General features: G+C 45.7%; 1 protein-coding gene across 4 annotated transcripts in view; it reads left to right on the forward strand.

Annotated features, from left to right (window-relative positions):
• LOC120960949 (alpha-2Db adrenergic receptor) overlaps positions 1-19419 on the forward strand; it is a 195928-nt gene extending 176509 nt beyond the window's left edge. For all 4 annotated transcript variants that reach the window (XM_040384447.2, XM_040384448.2, XM_049609059.1 and 1 more), the window contains 2 exons: positions 12139-12297; positions 14525-19419. In XM_040384447.2, coding sequence (XP_040240381.2) covers positions 12139-12297; positions 14525-15556 — 1191 coding nt within the window. In that variant the 3' untranslated portion in view covers positions 15557-19419. The remainder of the gene's footprint in view (positions 1-12138; positions 12298-14524) is intronic.
• Positions 19420-19857: the final 438 nt, after the last annotated feature.

A 19857-nucleotide genomic window follows, 5' to 3' on the forward strand; every position in this document is an offset into this window, starting at 1 on the left:
AGCGGTGGGCTAAAATTAATAGCACGAAATTACGCTTATCATAATAGCAATTTCTGCGGTGGAGGGAGAACGGCCTCCACCACCGCTTTACTATCTTGAGATATCTAAACAGTGCGATTCATTCTACTGTCATGGTCTGATCTTAAATAAAACGATTTGTAATCAAATCATTAGTCTTTAGCTCTACTCTAACGCCTTGAAGTATGCTATTTGCTGGAGAAAAAAAGAGTCAAGCTATGTGGGGAAAGCACGTGTTTTTGTATTCCTGCACGTTTGTGACATTAATTAACGAGTTTTACGTTCATGCGCTCTAAAACCATATGATATGTACATTAAACACCTACAATATTCTTCTTTTATCACTCCCGTCAGTGTGTGTGTGTTTGTGTGTTTTTTTTTTTTTTTATTAGTAGCCAAACAACCAGTCCCAGTTTCACTACTACCCGCAAGTGTATGGAAAACAAATTCAACCATAAAGCACGTTACTGCCTTCCGGTTGAGCGAATCGATGCGGTGCAAGCAAACAAACAAAACAGCACTGTTACGTATGTTTTGCCACCTTTGCTACGCAAAACAACACAGTACCAGCGGTTTGCGTTGCAGTTTTTTTACGCTACATCCATCCCCTGAAAGGTAGGCTACCATTATAGCAGAACGCCACGCTTTTTACGACACCGACGGTCAGCCAAACACGACCTTAGGCACTCGTTTACCCAATTATATTGCGTGAGTACTGTGACCGAAAAAAAGCACGCCAGTTGGTGTACCCCGTCGCCATAGCACACCAGCCTGTTTGGCTGCCGGATGCTCATCGCACTCAACGGTAGCTTTTATTCTCTCGTAAACCTTGCCAACCGGGTATTTGCGCGGAACGGTTGAGGATTTTTTTTCTTTGTTTTTACCTCTTACCGATACATTCAGATTAAATTTTGCTAAACAGTGCAGTTTTACGGGCAACTATTAATGGTTGGTGAATCAGTGAACCCAACCGAAATACAACATAAAAAATAACATCTTCGCAAACAGCTGAGAAATTATGTTGCATACCTTTAGGCGCTGCTTGAAACGAAACGTGTCTCATCGGCCGAAGTAAAACGATTGCATACAAGCAGGACCAAATGGCTCACAATCTATATCAGCGATGTCAAACTCATTTGACCCCGCGGGCCAAAATGCCAGTGAAAATAATAAGACGGGTCGCATGATATATGATATGATATGATGGTATGACACAAAATCAGACCATTAGCCGCTCTTTTCATTTTGGGATGATAGCTACGTTACAAAAGTTTAATCTTTGATGTAAAAAAAAGTCTAAAAAATATAGCTGTAGCAGATCATTTTCAATTGGTCATAGGCCTCTGATATTTCAAACATTTGCATCATAGCTTAATGGCAACTAACAAGATTCCGTACGCAAAAGTAATGTGCAAAATTTTTTGATGTTGTCTAAAGTCCATACATTGAAACAGGTCGTTCAGCCAAGTTCAGATCTTTACAGAGAAGTGGAAGATGTCATACAAGTCCTTAGTAGCCGCTATTCCCCTCCTGCCAATCTCCATAGAAATCTTCATTCACTATGGCGACCAAAATCAGAGTCATAGGCCCATCAGTACTTTATCTAGTCAAATTGGTCTTGTTAGGATGCCTGGTTGTAAAAGTTTTGCAGAAATATTATTTTCTATCTTTGGTATATCTAAAGATGAGTTCGACCTTTTCCAAAAGAATATGCCAAAAAAGTGTGAGAGCTTGCGTTTTTAATTCCTGATGACTAAGTGATTTTGTTAATTTGTACGTCTTTTTCTTATAGAAAATGCTTAATTAGTCGCCAAGTGCCAATTGATGGCCTATCAATAAAAAAAGTAATGTTCCTCGACTACATACATATGAGTAAGACATTCACAATTTCGTATGAGGTCGAAACTAAACCGTGAGTTGTTTATTTAAAGCATTGTTCATCAAATGTGCGTTGCTAAATTTGTTCACAGGAAAGGGTATAACATAATTTTCATTGATTTTATTTCACTCAGTTTCATCAAAGTAAATTGAATGAATTTTACAGTTTTTGCAATTCTTATCTTTTTTATGCATAGATGCGTAGAGAGAAGGTAGGAAAAACCGACAAGGTTTTATGCCGATGTATGGTCTGACAATTAATAGATAAACCTGCGAAGTTGAAAATATCTTCATATTTCAGGTGTCCGGAATTGACTGACATGTACTATAGAAGCAGAAATGCTTCTATAAATAAATTTAGACTCATGCAGTCGCCGGCCAAACCAAAAAACCTCGCAGGGCCACATTAGGCTCTCGGGTCATCAGTTTGACATCTCTGATCTAAACCACCCGACTGTCGTGTCACCGAAACGAAAAAAACAAAAACAAATCAAAAACAAAAAAAACAGCAAAAAATTGCTCGAATGAGCCGGCAAGCTGACGTTTGCTTTTAATGGAGAGCAAACCCCGATAGCCAGCGCCAAAGTGATGCCGGGCGCTCATCCGCGCTGATCCGCGTTCTACCGCGCCCATGGTTCGCCCCGGCTGGCTGCAGCCTGGCTATAATGATATGATAATAATCGTTTACGCCAGGCCCTTGAACGGCAGCAGGAGGAGGCAAGTGGAAGTGGACCATCAAAGGCAGTGCCAGGTGGGTTGCGCAAATCGGTGTGTTGCAGCAAATAAAAATATGACAGAGCGGAGGACGAGGTACACCGACGTACCGCGTAAAAAAAACACCCTTCGGTGTAATGGCTTAAAACTTTCACCCTGCCAGCTGGCTGGTGTGTGGGGGGTTTTCCTTTTTTTTGCAGTGACACGATGAGGCACTTGAGCGATAGAGAGCACGTCAGGAGGTATCAGAGAAGGACAGAAAAAAGAGAAAAAAACGCTCATCCAACCGAACCGCTGGGGCTGGGCTGAGTGTAATTATAATGTCATTTAATTCAATTACCTTTCCCTTACTTAACGAATTTCACACTCAAACCGTGCGACGAAGATAATGCAAAGAAGGGCGGTGAAGTACGCAGGGGAGAAAGGGGAAAGAGAGTACTCTGTGTGTCCCATCCGCACCGGACCACCCGACAGCATGGCAGCAAAGGTGCGAGAGGATTTAGAATCTCCTCCGGGACATACGGACGAAAGTGCGAAAAGTGAAGCTTGCAGCGTGTGCGGGGCAAACATCTGCCTCCTCCCCCTTTATCCTCTTCTCCTGATCGTCTGTTTGCTTTCTGGGCAGGTGAGAAATTCAACCTCATTTACCAATTTGTGGCCGTTTCACGGCACGGGACGAGGGTGACTCTAGCAGCCCTATCCAGGAGGATCCGGAGATGATGCTTTCTGTGAACATTTTTTGTTTGCTTGTGTGTGTGTGTCCCCTCTCCGTTTCGAGCTAAGGGGTTTTGTGAAATTGGATTCGATCCGGTCGATCCTGCCCGGTGCGCTGGTGCGAATGACGCTATTGTACACCACTGCCCCAATCGATAATCTCTGCTCGAGCCTTCCAAACTTCAAGTGCGCCTTGTTCGGGGCGGTAAACGAGAAAAAATACCCTCTCCCCCCCCCCCTCTCTCTCATGTAATCAAACACTCAGACGGAGCCATAGATTACTGGAAATGATTTCTAAATTTACTCGGGCATTCGTGGGAATTCTATTCTCTGGCACGGGCACTGTCTTCCCCTGCTTGCAGCTTTCCGTTTCGTTCCCGGCTGGACCCCTGGATGTCCGAAGTGAAGAAAGCGAAAATATTTAACAGAGTCTCGAAACCGAAGTAAACAAGCGTCCAGCAGTAGCAACTGAAATAACAATCGGCTGCAGTTTTAATTAAATGCATCAAATGCCCTTGCTACGGCGAAGAGGAAACCGGTTGAAAGCGCAAAAATATTACTCCAGTCCTGCAAAGGACAATTTTAAAAGCATCTCACGTATACTACTGTTTGTGTGTGTGTGTGTGTATGTGTGTGTGTGTGTGTGTGTGTGTGTGTGTGTGTGTGTGTGTGTGTGTGTGTGTGTGTGTAGGTGTGTGCCTGCTTGTGTAATCCATACCCACTGACTTATGGAGCACATTTTACTAGCCATCCTGCTATTGCACAGTGGTCAGCAGCCTTGATGAAAGTCAAAAAATTGAACTACTTATTCCATTAATCCGAGTAAGGCAATGTTGTCTACAGTATTAAAGTAACGACAGGAATTTTCAGACCTCTATTGCTACTAGTTATAAAGACATAGAATCTCAAACGCTTAAGTTGTGTAAAAAAACAGGTTGACTATTTTAAGCTATTCATACCATCGCAACATCAAAAATTTTCAATTTTTTTTTGAAAATGAATAGGTTTTAGAAAAGGTTTTCAATCTATTTTCAACAAAGATGTTTAGTTTTTTTTTTAAATATGTGTATCAGTTTAGAAGTTAAAGAGTAAAGTGTGCCCTACTCTCTCTTCAATATCTCAATAAATTATCTTTGACATCACGCCACATTTAAACATCGCAAACACCGTCCCATGAATACCACGTCAAAGGTTTACATCGAAACAAAAGATCTGTATTGAAGTTAGTCACTGCTTCGCACAACTTTGGCATATATTGGCATTTTAATAACAGTAGCACGCTTTCCATACGGCAAAGAGTTTCCCGGTGAATAATTGTTCTTGGGGTGTTCGAAGTAGGTGTCTATAAAAATTTAATCATTTCACGCGAGGATCAGCGATGATGTGAAGATTGAACATCAATATGTACTATCCAAGTCACTTCCGAATAAAAACATCATTACAGGGTTACCAAGTCAGTATCGAATGTAAACATTGTTATTCACCGCGTACAAGATGTTAATCCACATCAATCTGATATTTCATTTCCATCATCGTAATTTTTCATTTATTTAGCATGATTTTCAACACGTCTCTTGCTGAATTATGTTTACATTCGAATAATTATGTTTACATTCGACGTGTACCACCCTGTATTCGCCGCCTCCAAGATGTTTTTCAACAGCTGTCAAATGGTGTGTTCAAAACAAAATTTCAGTTCTTACACATGATTTTCAACACATCACAACAAAAAACTGTAAAACTCAATCCAGCTTGAGACGTGTTGAACATCATGTGGAAGAACTGAAAAAATGGTGATGCAATTTCAACATTTCACAGCTGTTGAAAAACATCTCGTAAGCAATGAAAAATGTTGTAGACATTAGAAATTAACCCGCAAAACCTTGTATGATGGAAATGAAATATTAAAGTAATGTGATAAAACATTTTGCACGTGGCGAAAATAATGCTTACATTCGAAAGTGACTTGGAGAACCTTGTATTAGATGTCTGCAATGAATGATTTGAGCATCAAGCACATTGAAATATTTTATATGAATTCTTCTTTCTTCTTTGGCTCAACAACCATTGTCGGTCAAGGCCTGCCTGTACCACTTATGGGCTTGGCTTTCAGTGACTAATTGATTTCCCCCCATAGCAGGATAGTCAGTCCTACGTATGGCGGCACGGTCTATTTGGGGATTGAACCCATGACGGGCATGTTGTTAAGTCGTACGAGTTGACGACTGTACTACGAGACCGGCTCATTTTATATGAATATTTATATGATTTTATATGAATATCACGATATATTTCATTATATATGTTGGCATGAAACGGCGGTCTATCATAAACAAAGCTCATACCATACCAGGAAAAATCAGATCCATCCAGATCGTCGTCCCGTAGCAAAAACTGGCAGTCTTGGAACGTAGTTTATTATGTATAACCCCGAATATTGATTACGGAGCCAAAGAAGAGCTTACTTGGGTAATAGGATTTTGTTTGAATAATTCATATATTAGCTACATGATCATAAAACAATCCTATTTTATTTAATAAAGATTCCCAACTCTATAGTATCCATAAGAAATTATGTATTAAATGAAAAATATTTGTATCCCGCTTTTTATTGTACGATGCCCACTGTGCATTGTGCGCTTGAACCAGGCGTCAGTTAACTCTTGAATTTTAATTGTTAAGCACGCTGTTAAAACTTGTTCCGGACAGCTTCCAGTATGGATCCGGATCACGTACTGCAGCAGCCCCCTGTGCCAGTTAAATGCTAATGCATTTTACATCGGTAAGCTCCGGCTGCCAGCGAGTGTCCGATCGTGCGCTGTCCCAGGCAAGCTGCACATTTACTTTTGGCTCTGTTGCTCTGTTGCTCGTTCAGCTTTCCCCTGCTCGGAGTGCTGTCAATTGCATTTGCAAACGATTTGCTACGGAAACGGACCATTTCGATCGTACCCCGTTTACTGTACCACTTTGACCTCACATCGTTTGACAGCGTTAACTTGCATCTAAAGCACGTTTGTTTTACGCATGCCGTAGATGCGCTTCTTACGTCGTTAGCAGTTGGCTGGCCCACCACCGTACAATCCGCTGTACAAATCACCGCCAGCTGTTGCGGCAAACTGCTGCAAAATGTCTTGCTATAAACTTTCACCAAAAAGTCCTTTAAAATCCACTCCACGCATAGACTAGGGTGTTACCTCCGCCTGCCTGTCCAGGTTCAGGTTGCTCCATAATCGCATCAACTCCGCTACCATTAGCATTTGGTTTTGCTGTTAGTTTTTAACCTTGTCGCGGCACCACCATCCCCTCCCAGTCACCCAGTCCCTTCACCCAACGCTACCCTTGTTATTGTGGCCGGCGCGTAGCGCGGCATCAATCAAAAACGAGTTAACGCGAGCGCGCGCGCGCGCTTTCTGCTTGCCGCTAATCAATTATCTTAGATTTTCATCCCCCATCGGTGCCTTGTCGTCGGCGCCGCACGACACATAATCTTCCCCCCCCCCCCCCATCTTCCTTCTTCTTCGTCTGTAGGCCCTCGGATGGGGAGGATGAACGCTTTCTCATTATCTTTCGCAGCTGCGGGGTTCCAAACGAAGCTAATCGCACAAATTGGCTCGAACCAATTAAGGGTTGCCTCGGTCGGCCAGGGTGCCCGTTCCGCTCCGGCTCGTCCTACGGACCACCGCGGGAACATAATTTTATTAGCGCCCGTCCGCACGAACGGAACGCAACCGGGCGGCCTCTACAGCTTGGGCCCTGGAATGGACAGTTTTCAGACAATCGTGTCACGAACGAAACGATTCTAATTTGATAGAATTAATTTCCATTTTGCAATATCATTTATTATGCTCAGCGGCCGCCCCGACTAGGGCTGGGGTGTGCTAGCGTTGCTGTTGATGTTTTTTTTTTTTTTTTTTTTTTTTTTGGTAAAGATGCCCACTCAGTAGCATCTTCCGAAGGGAGTCAATTAACGTTCGGTAAAACACTGCTGCTACTACTGCTTCTTGGGCCCGTCGGCAGAGATCAGCTGTTAAGGTGACAATTTTGTTATGCGGATTGCATCGCTGTAGGCGCTTTCTGACACCGAAGCCGAAGTGATTTGCTTGCCACTGTTGGGTTGAATATTTTCCTTCTAGCAAGATGTATACGAAATTGTCACACGCAATTTACCCAACTAGCATAGCCAAGTCCTCCTTTCAATGTTTTTTTTTTTTCAACACATAACAGCAACCATTATCAATGCACAAACGCTCATTGCATAAAGTGTTTATTTCCAAACGTCAATTAGGATTAAATTTGCTGTCTTGCTTCGGCTCCTCCATTATGCAACATGAACTCAGGAGTGTTTGAAATCGCTCACGGTATCGCACCTTCGTCTGCCAATGCGTTATCACGGCCTTAATGGCGGACGCCTCCACGCCATCGTGCCACTTCAATTTCGGCCTACTAAAAACTAAAAAGCCTACTAAAAAGAAAAAGACGCTCTGATCCGACTCACGCTTTAGATTCAACGAACCATGTCTGTTGAGCCGTATGTACGCGAATAGCATATTTGCTCACCATGTGCAATCGTATGGAGCTATCTTCTAAAAAAAAAACTTTGAAAAACCCCTGTGAAAGAGTGAGAGAATATACAGCAGAAGCGACCTTAACTGATTGGTTTCACAGAGAACTAACGACTGAATGATTGATCCGATTAAATGATCCGGATCACTATTATGAATGAACCGGAACCGAGCCGATTTCGAAAAGATCTGTTTTTTAACATCTCTAATGTATAGTCCCTGCGTCGTCCATCGCGACAGGTTCTTTGAAGTGAACTACTTTCTCAGACTGTAGAAGGGCCGGATGGCGACCGGACCTTTGATCCGAGATAGGTGAACTCTTGGATGACTTCAAAAGTGCGTTCACCTATCTGTACGTCACCCCTTCAGAAGTTTGGATTTGTAGTTGGTAGGCTCACTAATGTTGCCACCATCAGTTTGATCTTTGCCTCGTTTATCTGCAGTCCGAGGTGCTCTGCCGCCTGCTCGATCTCTTGGTAGGCTTCTGCTGCAAAAGAAAAGCCACAGACCAGTGTTGTATATATCATCAGCGTTTGCCAGGATCTGGGTTGGCTTATAGAAGATGGTTCCCGAAGTCTATACCCTCCACCGAGTCCCGGATAGCCCTATTTAGCTCCAAGTAGAATAGGATACCGATCGGGTGCCGGTCTCGTGGTACAGTCGTCATCTCGTACGGACTTAACAACATGTCCGTCATGGGTTCAAGCCTCAAATAAAGCGTGCTCCCATACGTAGGACAGACTATCCTATGGTAATAAATAAGTAAATAAGTCACTGAAAGCCAAGCCAACTAGTGGCACAGGTAGGCCTTAACCGACCACGGTCGTTGTGCCAAAAGAAGAAGAAAAAGAAGAATAGGAGACAAGCTTTGGTGGTATCATAAGACCCTGAGAGTTTTCCATCCACCTTCACCTGGTAAGTGACGTTGGTAATGGTGATTCTAACCAGCCTTATCAGTTTGGCCGAGATTCCAAAAGAGCTCATAGCGTTGTACAGTTTTACCCTGACTATGCTCTCTCTCTCTCTCTCTCTCTCTCTATCGTTCTCTTGTTGGCCTGCTCACTATGATCCGATCCGATCTCCAACATCCGATCTCCAACGGATCTTCATTCATCTGATCCAGTCATCGAATTCGCTTTGCTTCCTTACGCCTCATGTCGAACTGGGAATCGCTGATGAACACCTTCTTGACGGGGCATGAGTCCGGCATCCTGGATTCTGCATCTCGATGAAGCAGTCGATGAAGCCCATAGTATGCACGATTTCGTTGTACAATGCGCCTCCGGATTTCGCCGATGATGTCGTTGGCTGAAGTAATGACCGTCCCATTATAGCAGCATTCCTGTAATATCTTTAGATTGTCGCCGTCAACTAATACACTGCTTCCCAGTTGATCTTAGTCTTCGGCAAGCAGGTACTTCGTCTTCGTCGCATTGATTCTCAATCCAATTTTTGCTGATTTCACGTTTGAGTCGGGTGTACGCCTCATACACCTTCGCTGTCGTCTTACCAATAGTGTCGATGTCATCCGCGAAGCCAAGAAATTGGAGCGACCGGTAGAAGATCTTGCCACGGATGTCGTTATCTAGTGCTTCGAATGACACCTGGCCATGCTATCATCTACGGCTTTGAAGCCAATGAAGCGATCGTAGATGTTGTGCCTGTATTCCCCCATCTTCTCCAAGATCTGCGGCATGGTAAAGACCTAATCAGTGGTTGATTTTCCCTTCCAGATCCTCTTTACTTGTTTCTGACTATCTCTTCGACGTGAGGGACGATCCTGAAAGATCAGCGAGAATATTTTATAGGCGATATTCAACACTGTAATATCCCTGTAGTTGTTGAAGTCCAGCCCGTCTCCCTTCTTGTATATAGGAGTAGATGATGCCGAGACTCAAATCACAAGGCCACACCTCAGTAATATTTCGCACGTTCGTTTCTCGGCTTGAAGAAACTGCCAAGATGTTATTTGAACAATGTTCGCTTACTTGCTCCTGCTTTACTCTTTAGGCTAGATCGTTATTTCGCAACGAAAACAAAGGCTCATCCAATCAAGCCCTGAAAGGGGCAACAACTATTTTGGTGCAAATTGCCCTAATGTATGCAATCGGCGCACAAACCGGTACGCGCTTTATCATTTTGCTATTGACGCCCGAGAGCTTTCCCGAGAGCGAGTCAAACCTCAGACACAGGAGTAAAATAACATTGCAGCTTCGCCTATAAGCGGACGCAATTGCTCGCCACCGTACCGCTTACCTACCTATGCAAGCCAGCCAATCAAAAGCGCGTGTGTGTGTATGGGCTTTGTTATGATTGCGACATTGATTCTAGCGCTCCTAGCGCTGTGTAGCAATCACGGCAAGCCTCAGTAGACGGCACTCTAAAGCGCCAATTATCGCAATAACATCGCGCGACAATTCATTGCCAGGCTCGCTAATTGAAAATTTGCACCGAGCGAGCCCCCGGCTCGAAACAGTGTTCACGTTCGGCGATGCCGGCTGAGATTCCCGATAGCTCGCCAGCACCCCTACCCCCCCCCCCCTTCCCCCGCTCCTTCATCTTGCTTCTGGCAGCGGCTCATCAAGACGTGACACGACGTCACGAAGCAATCTTCATCGACAACATGCACACATTGGCCGATCTTGCCGGGGCGAGAGCGGCGGCGTCAGAGCTACTTTTGTAGCGCCATTTATGTTGTACCGCACAATAAATCCTTCCCAGCTTGCCCGCCTGCCCAGACCCTCCTCAGGGTATCATGCAAACCCCGTAGAGCGGGCCGTGTTCACAATTCACAAAAGAGCCCGGACCGGGGCAAGTGAATCAGTTCATTATGGAAATGAAAGCCACTCATCAAGCCGGCTGACGGTCGTCGTCGTCATCGTTTTGGGGGTTCGGTGCCGGCATCCATCATCTCCAAACTGTGCGGCAACGGTCCGAGCGCATACCCTCCATCCAATCCCCGCCCGACAGTGCTCACTTGGGCGGCATCCGAGCTTCTCGTTAACACACGCACATGTTCATTCACGAGCCCAATCGAAACTGTTGGATGACAAATTGTCTCCACCCGGAGCACTGCCCGACCCGTTTTCTCATTTTTTTTCTCTCTCTCTCTCTCTCTCTCTCTCTCCCTCTCACTCGGTTGTTCTAAAGGTTTAACAAACGTTCACACATCTTTCTTGCTGATAGCCAAATGCTGCGGTTAGCGGCCTTTTCCACCCACCCGCCTTCCCTTCCGTCGGGGCACTCCAAACACATATACACGCTCTCTAGGGGTTGTTAGGATGTGTAATTTTGGCATTTGTTTTCGCCGACTGAAAGCCCGAGCAGTGGGATGGGGCAGCCCAGCCCGCTTGTTGCTGATTTCGACAGCAGTGGCAAACCGTTCGCCCCTTTCTACCGGCTCCTCCTCCAGCGCCACCCGGAGCGCACAGTATGGTCGACCGGGTTTTTCGGCCCGTCCTATCATTGCTCTGCCCCCCCCCCCTCCTCCTCTCCCCCTCTGAGGGTAGTGAGGCGTTGAGTGTGGAAGACAAAGGAGGAGGAGAAGGGCGAGTTATCGCTCGAGCCCAGCAGCCCGGTACCTCCTAAGCGAGCGTACGAGCCGCCCCCAAGAACGGGCATTTATCAGCATCAAATCACGCGTCGCATATGCTAAAGACGTTGACGTTGGTTTCTGTGCGGGTGTTAGTGCGTGTGCGTGCGTGCCCGTGTGTGTGCGCTTTTATCAAACGACACAATGGCGACGGCGTCAGAGCAGGCGATGGTCCTGTCTTGCTTGCTTGCTTCTTCTTTTTTACGACCCATTGCAAGGACCGTTTGGCTGCAAAGACGCAGGATACAGCGCAAGAGAGCGAAGGACTGCTAGGCTTAGATTTTGGGAAATGAAATGAAGCCAGCGTTTTCTGGGCCGTACACTTGGCGGCGTGTGGCCACCGACAGTGTACCGACCGAATCGGTGGTATCAGTGCCACATCACACACACACACACATGGCCCGGGCCCAAGTGGTGTGGCAAAATAAATACGATGAATTGAGAGGATTTATTACGCAACAGCGGTTCCAGCGGAGCTGGATACCGTCAACGAGGACGGAATGGGTTTTGATGACTAGTCGAGCTCCGCTAGCGTAGAGTAGAGTCCGTAGCAATTTAACCGTTCCATTGCGACCAAACGCAACTCACTTAGACCAGTGCTGTGGTCAGTGGACCTGTTTTCTTATCTCACCGTTTCTTCGCTTTCCAATCTTCTTCCAGCTGAGCCAAGACATCGGGTACGTGCTGTACTCGGCGCTCGGATCGTTCTACATTCCGAGCTGCATCATGGTATTCGTCTACATCCGGATCTACTTTGCGGCGAAGGCCCGGGCCCGGCGCGGTATACGCAAGAAGCCGCTCAAGCCACCGAGCGAACAGGTAAGATAGGCGTGCCAAACCGATCGTCTTCGCTACTTGAAACCGTTGCGCATATTTCTTTAGGCGGTTTATTTGAACGTTCACGATCATCTCGTAGGAATTTTGTTTATTTTGTTTGATACAGCCGTTCACCGTAAAGGCAAAACGATAGGAGATTTAGCATAAAGTTGCATTTCAATACAATTAGTACATCTTATTACAGTCGTTGTCACTAAATTTTGGCTATAAGGCATCAATTTTCCCACTCTAAGGCATCAACTGTGAAGAGTGCGCCTCAATTTTGAACTGTAACGCACCAGTATTTGTCTGTAAGTCAACATTTTATTACTATCGTAGAAATCGTGACACATTTACTTACAGTCAAGAATGCCTTACAGCAGAGACGTCAAACTGGTAGCCCGCGACCTGTTCAGTCAAATTAATTTTGCATTTCTGCTTCTACAGTACATGTCAGACAACTTCGGACACCTGAACTATGAAGAGATTTTCAACTTGGCAGGATTTTCTGCTAATTGTCATAAAACCTTATTTAACAAAATTGCTCAACCAACCGATATCAACAACGCAAGTTTAGGCACTGTTTAAGCATATTGGTTCGGGAAAGTATAAGGTACTAAAGTAAGTAACAATTACTAAGTACTTGTTAGCCTTGCTCTATCCGACTGTTAGATGAAGATATATATAAGTCCACTGGTCTAACCGACCTGAAGTAATGTATGGACCTTGGACAGTATCTAAAATAAGAATTCACGGTTTTCAATACCAGCTCAAAAATGTTGAAAACGAAAATGACACTAATGTCTAGATTAAATTTACTATTTTGCCATGGATAATCCAGTCACTGCCAGGTATTGCCAATATATTTGCGTACTAAATTTTGTTAAGTTGGCAAAAAACATCCAAATTTTAAGCAAATCAGAGGCCTATAGCATATTGAAAATGATCCGCCTCAAACTTCCTTTAGTAACACATAAACAATATGGCGTCATCCATCAATTACGTAACGCAAAAATTGTAATTTTTCCATCTCCCCCCCCCCCCTTAGTGTAACAAATTGAAACGTGAGAATAAACCCCCCCCCTCCCCCCTTCCACAAATTACGTAACTGCTGGACTCCCCCCCTTAAATAGCTTAGTTTATTGAACATAATTGAGGATTTTTGTGTTTTTTCTTTATTTTCTTTATTCTGGTATATTCACAACTGTTGAATGAACTAAATAAACATATTGTATTTGATATAAGGAAAAACTGTCCCTTGCAGAAAAAACCTCGTTTATTGCTCATTTGTTATTCGAAAAAAAAATCATACATTTTATTTTGATTTACGTCATAAAAGTTAAAGTCCTCCACACCCCCATGAATCAAATCGTAACGTTTGACGATATCCCCTCCCCACCCCTATCAGCGTTACATAATTGATGGATGACGCCTATTTTACATTAAAGTTTTGTTTCTGTTAAAACGTAACTGTTATCCCAATATTAAATGAAAGGAACTGCTGAATCCTTTTTCTTGTGTCATATAATATCATATAAAATCTAGGTGGTTGTCCGTGTTACTACGTTTAATAGCGTTTTAACCCAAGTGGTGTCAAATGAGTTTGACATCACTGCCTTAGAGGTAACAATTGTGACACGCTGCCAAAAATGATGCCTTAGAAACAAAAATGAGTGGGTTGAAAGCCAAGTTTAGCGGCAAAAACTGCAATACAAGTATCAGTCTCTTGAACGTCGTTAGTTTCTATTAAGGAACGTGATTATTTACACTCTAGCAAAACGTTTCTTAGAAGTATTGATGATTATAATATAATAAGCTGTCCAGACCTGCCAGTTTAAAAACCAAACGGTGTCTCCACTAAGACCCTATTTGAATTCGTATCGTGTCAACAGTTAGGAGAGAGCATGCAATTGCAAGTTCCTTCACGACATTGTGAATTGTTGTTTTCCAGCAAAGTATAAATTCTTATGTACGATTCGATTGGAAAAGAGATGTGATGATAATGAAAAAAAAAGAAACAAACCGCCTAAAAGTATGCAATCTCCATAGCAAATGTACCCTTTTAACCTGCAAAATGTAACACTTACACCTACGGTTTTCCTCTGTGTCTTGCAATCTTCCCCCAACCTGCCTATTACACTCCTTCTGTTCCCTATCATCTCCTCCCCATGCCCCCCTCTCCCCCCCCCCCACGGATTTCCCACTGCTACCCATCCCACCCTTTTCGCAGGATACAAGTTTTACGCGGAATGCCGGTACCGTGCCGATGCCCTCGCTACCCAGTGCCTCTAGCAATAACAATCAGTCGGCGGCGGCGGCGGCCCATCATCAGCAGCACCCGGTGCAGCTTTCCAGCGGGGCGCAGGGCGGTGGCAGCACGCAGATCGCGACGATCGAGCCGCCGCCGCGCGGCACCCCGATGCCGATCCCGGTCGTGACGTGCGATTTCGCGTCGGACATGTCGACGAGCGAGGCGGCCACGGCCGAGCAGGACCAGCACGGCCCAATCTCGCCCGTCGCGCTCGAGCCGAAGGACACGCTCAAGGTGACGCAGCCGGCGCAGCAGGGCCGGAGCACGAACGGCATCACGGCGGCGGGGGCGGCCACCGAACCGGTCGCCTCCCCGTCGTCGGCGGCCGCCCGCAGCCGGGCGCTGTCGGTCGGCATCGACACCGACATGGTGAGCGAGTTCGACCCGTCCAGCTCGGATTCGGGCGTGATCAGCCGCTGTGCGGTGGTGAAGCCGCTCAAGTTTCGCCTCTGCCAGCCCATCTTCGGCAAGGGCAAGGCGAAGGCGCGGCAGGCGAACGCGAAGGCCGCCGGCCACGGCGGGGCGCACGCGGGGCGGGGCAACGCGCCCAACTGCACGCAGCCGATGCTGGCGGCGCCGGGCGGCCAGCAGGCGATCTCGCAGCTGATCGCGGCCAAGCAGACGGACAGCGCGTGCAGCGAGCTGGAGCCGGCCCTGCCCCCGAAACCGAAGCCGCGCGACCCGGAAAAGGAGAAGCGCCGGATCGCGCGCAAGAAGGAGAAGCGGGCGACGCTCATCCTCGGGCTGATCATGGGCAGCTTCATCGCGTGCTGGCTGCCGTTCTTCTTCCTCTACATCCTGGTGCCGGTCTGCCCGGACTGCCACATCCCGGACAGCGCGTTCTCGCTCGCGTTCTGGCTCGGCTACATGAACTCCGCGCTCAACCCGGCCATCTACACCATCTTCAACAAGGACTTTCGGCGCGCGTTCCGGCGCATCCTGTTCAAGTGATGTTTAGCGTACGTGTGCTGCTATCGCTGCGTCTCCCGTAGCATCGAGAAGGCTACGGAGCGGGCCATTGGCGGCGCACAGCTCGGCGGCGGCTACCGGACCGGCGGCTACCTGCGATGATAATACGCGCCGCTAGGTGGCGCACCCGCACCGCTGTTCCTACTACAGTCACCACCATCGTCATCACCAGCACCGGCGCCAGCGTACCGCGAGCCGGCCGGCACCATCGCGCTGCTCGTCTTGGTGGCCGCCATCGCCGTCGCCACCATCGAGCCGTGCTGGAGGAGGCCCTGGATGGTGCCGCGGGGGATACCGGCGCGCGAAGGGTATGCAACGCCGCCCATCTTTCGGTAACACCAATGCGAACAAGCAGAGAGCAATAGCTGTAGAGAGAAGGAGAGAACACGAAAGATTAAAAATGTAAAGCAAAAAAAGCAACACAAAAACACTCACACACATATTTACTGCATCTTTGAGTCATCTTTGTACACTCTCACATAACACACACACATATACATGCGTATAGCTGTGTGCGTATCAGAATGATTTGGGTGTAGTGTTTAGCAGTACTTTTCCCCACCAATTACTCTCCCACCAAGCGTAAACATGGCGAACGGACGTGCGAGCATTGTGAAACGAGAAAAAAGCCGGAGAAGCAAACTACGAAAATAAATACTGCGGCAGAGGGAGATGAGGCGAACAAACAGCATCAAATGATCAAAGCAGACGACACGGAGAAGCTATCCGGCAATACTTAAACAATTATTCGCACGAAGCTGTGTACTTATCTGCAAACCAAACCGTAGTGTGCGTAGCGTACTACCACTATATATCTAGCTAAAAATGTAAGGGACGGCCAGTTGGACACTAAACAAGTAAAAATCGAGTTACGGGCAGCACGGCAAAGCAAACCAAATCGCCCCCCCCGAAGTAGGTGGTACTATGAGTAGGAAAAAAAAACATAAATAGACGGTAAGACAGTGGGTTTCTGCACAGCATAACACAGTGGGAAGGGACACAAGCGCAAAGCGTAGGGTACACAATGCACAACCTTCCTTCCTGGAACAGCCGACACGTGTACATAGTGCAGGCAAGAGGCGGTATAACAAGAGCGAGCCGAACAAAAGCCCAGGAATCCAGCAATCAAAAATCAAACCTCTTCTCGCAGTTGTGGCGCTCGGCAGCTGAGGTGATGAGTGAACTGGGAGTGGTCGTTTGCTTCGCTCTCCGCGTCTTAAGCTCGGCGGCCGGCGGTGGGGCTTGCTGGCGGAACACAAAACCCGGTGACTAGTGGGTCTGGGACTTAGCTAACTAATTTCAAACTAGTAATTATCAGCACACGTGCGGGCAGCGTAAAAAGGATGGGTGATACGAAACCGCTGAAATTGCGCCGCGTAGAAATATTTAGCAAAACAAACAAAAAAACGCCCCCACACAGAGCGATGCATTCGCCGGCTACACCATTTGCATTCAGATTCGGGGGAAAGTTGGGCGAGCGAAGGGTCAACAGGGATGGGCAGGCAAATTGGAACCGTGTTTGTCCTCGGGGCAGGCACCGGTTTTAAGCACCGTCAAACAAATGCTATTACTTTATTTGTGTTTAAATAGCACACGCACACAAACGCAAATATGTCACTGTGTTTTTTGTTCTTTTTAGAACCGAACCGAAACCACCCGCCCGCGGGAAGCAGATCCGGGAGCGATGGAAATGTAATGAAAATTGCAGAAACATTTAATAACAAAAAAACCTTTGCACGCAAATTTTAATTATGCATTCTAAATCGCTCCCGCTCAATGCGGTGCGTGCGAATCCAATTTACTTCTCGACGATTTCATTTTGCGAAAAATGTTGCCACCATTGCCACCACCAACCCCAATCGAGCTGGATGCATTTGGGGAAAGCTGAGCGCTAGCTGCAGCGCAAGAGGGAAAGAATGTACTAAAGGAAGGTGAAAAGAGGAAGCAAAAACAACAACAAAAAAAACTTGTAAAAATCAATGACTAATAGTTGGTAAATACCGGTATTAAACAGGGGGGTTGGGGGAGCGGAGACAGCACCTGCGGTGGCGGGGACCGCTTCCGGGCCCCGCCGCGCGTCCAAGTGCGAAGCTGCCAACCCCCTCGATCGAACGTGATGCGTCCGAATCCTGTTTTTTTGTACATAGCGGAAGCGGCCAGACAGATTGAGGGAAACCACACACACACACACACACACACACAGCATATTGCAACCCAGGCAGAGAACAAGACAATGCACATACAAACACACACATACACACACCCACACATGCGTACGGTAAAGCGAGTAGGACGGTGTGCGTGGTCGTTTCTCGAGGGTAAAGGATGTTGCGTGAAGTTGTTTTATAAAAACAAACGCGCCACTTGTGTCCTTGCCTGAGACAATTCCGATGCGCAACCAGGGAAGGGAAGGAAAGGGAACAGGAAGAGTTCGGTGGAGGGGGGGGGGGTTGTTTTGGGGTGCGGAGGACTGGCGAGGATTGAGGGAGGCAGAGAGCGCGGCAAAGGCACGAAACTCGCACGCTCTCACCCACAAGCAATAACACTGTACCGGAGTACGGTACTCTTTACTGATGCTTCCTTCTCAACCCGCCATCCCCTTGACCACCACCCCTCACCCCTCTCATGAGGCGATTGTTTTTTCTCTCTCTCTCTCTCTCTCTGTAAATACACACTATCATAAACTTCAAACTACGCGCCCCCAGTAAACAGACGGCTTGATGCGCTAATCGCAAGGCGCATGCTTGCAACGTTCAGGCTTATTCTAGCTCTTTTGCTCGATTTGGGTCGAGTAGAGAGATTTGAATCGATTGCTCTTTAAAATTTGCTTGTTGTTTTCGTTTCTCGGAGATGTCTTTTAAAAACACTCACAAAATCATAATTGTAGCCAAGAAGTAAGGATTCTCCTTATAAAAATTGAATTGAAATGATTCTTCTTATCTAACCTTCCCGCTAAACATTGCAAGGGTTTCGAGTAGTAATCTTCTGTAAATTCTAAATAATAACTGCTTACCTTCACAAGCTGTTGTAATCCCAGGTGACATTTGCTCGCACTTGTTAGTCCTCATCTGCTCGACTACTACTCGAAACTACTGATATAGTGAATTTGTGTGTCAGTAAATTAGACTCTCTTCTATGGATGAACGATAGCATCTTGCTGATTTAACATTCAGAGCTTTGCTTTTTGATGTCAAACAGAAGCATATTTTGTGGGACGTTATTTTCTGAAAATTCGGTATTTTTTAAAGTATAAAATGGCTACATGACCGACTATAACGAAAGGAAACGTTATTTTTCGGTAAAATCAGAAGAAAAAAAACGAAAAATTCACATCACAGTTGATTTTAAAGAGCATTTTTCTATGTTCCCTTGAACTGGTGCAGTTTCAAGGAAGTTTAAGGTTCCAGTTTAAGGTGAATTGATCGAATGCTCGATAATTCATGCTCGAAAATGTCAAATTTCAATGTGACATTTGTTCTAAATTTTTAACCATGATCTGCTCGAATGGTGCTCGAAATACCAAAAAATGTGGATTTGTGTGTGATAAACCGTGAAGAAAGTATCAAAATTTCGATTGTGCGTGCGAAGGATGATGGCGTCCAATTCGTTTTAGATTAATTTGCTTGAATATTTGGATAAAAAAGGAGGTACATTTCGTACGGCGTTATTTGGTGAAAATTCGATGGTTTTTTGTATAAAATAAATTATACGACCAGTAATAAGCATTGGAAACGTTATTTTCCAAAGGATAGAAAAGAAAGCATCGAAAAATACTTCACTTCACAGTCGATTTTAAAGGGCTTGTTCTAAAAGTCTCTTTAACTGGTGCAGTTTAAGGGAAGTTTAAGGTGCCAGTTTAAGGGAAATAGCTCGAAACTCCGATTTTAGAACTCGAAAATGTCAGTTGTGTTGGAATTTGTTCTTAGTTTTTTACCACGATCTACTCGAATGGTGCTCGAGATACAATTTTTTTGGATTTGTGCGTGATAAAACGTGTTGCAAGCGTCAAAATTCCGTTTGTGCGTGTGTATAACCTTCTTGTATCTGATGATAATGGCGCTCAATTCGTTTTTCAGATTCATTGGTTTGAATATTTGGCGAAAAAAGAAGCCACATTTCGTGTGGCGTTATTTTGTGAAAATCAGGTGTTTGTTGGTATAAAATAACTATACAAACAGTGATAAGGCTGGGAAACGTTATTTCGCTAAGCACAGGGAATAAATCAATGTATAAAGCCACATCGGAGTCGATTTTAAAGGGTTTGTTCTAAAAGTCCGTGAAAC

Source organism: Anopheles coluzzii, chromosome X, assembly GCF_943734685.1.
Source record: "Anopheles coluzzii chromosome X, AcolN3, whole genome shotgun sequence".
Taxonomy (NCBI): Eukaryota; Metazoa; Arthropoda; class Insecta; order Diptera; family Culicidae; genus Anopheles; species Anopheles coluzzii.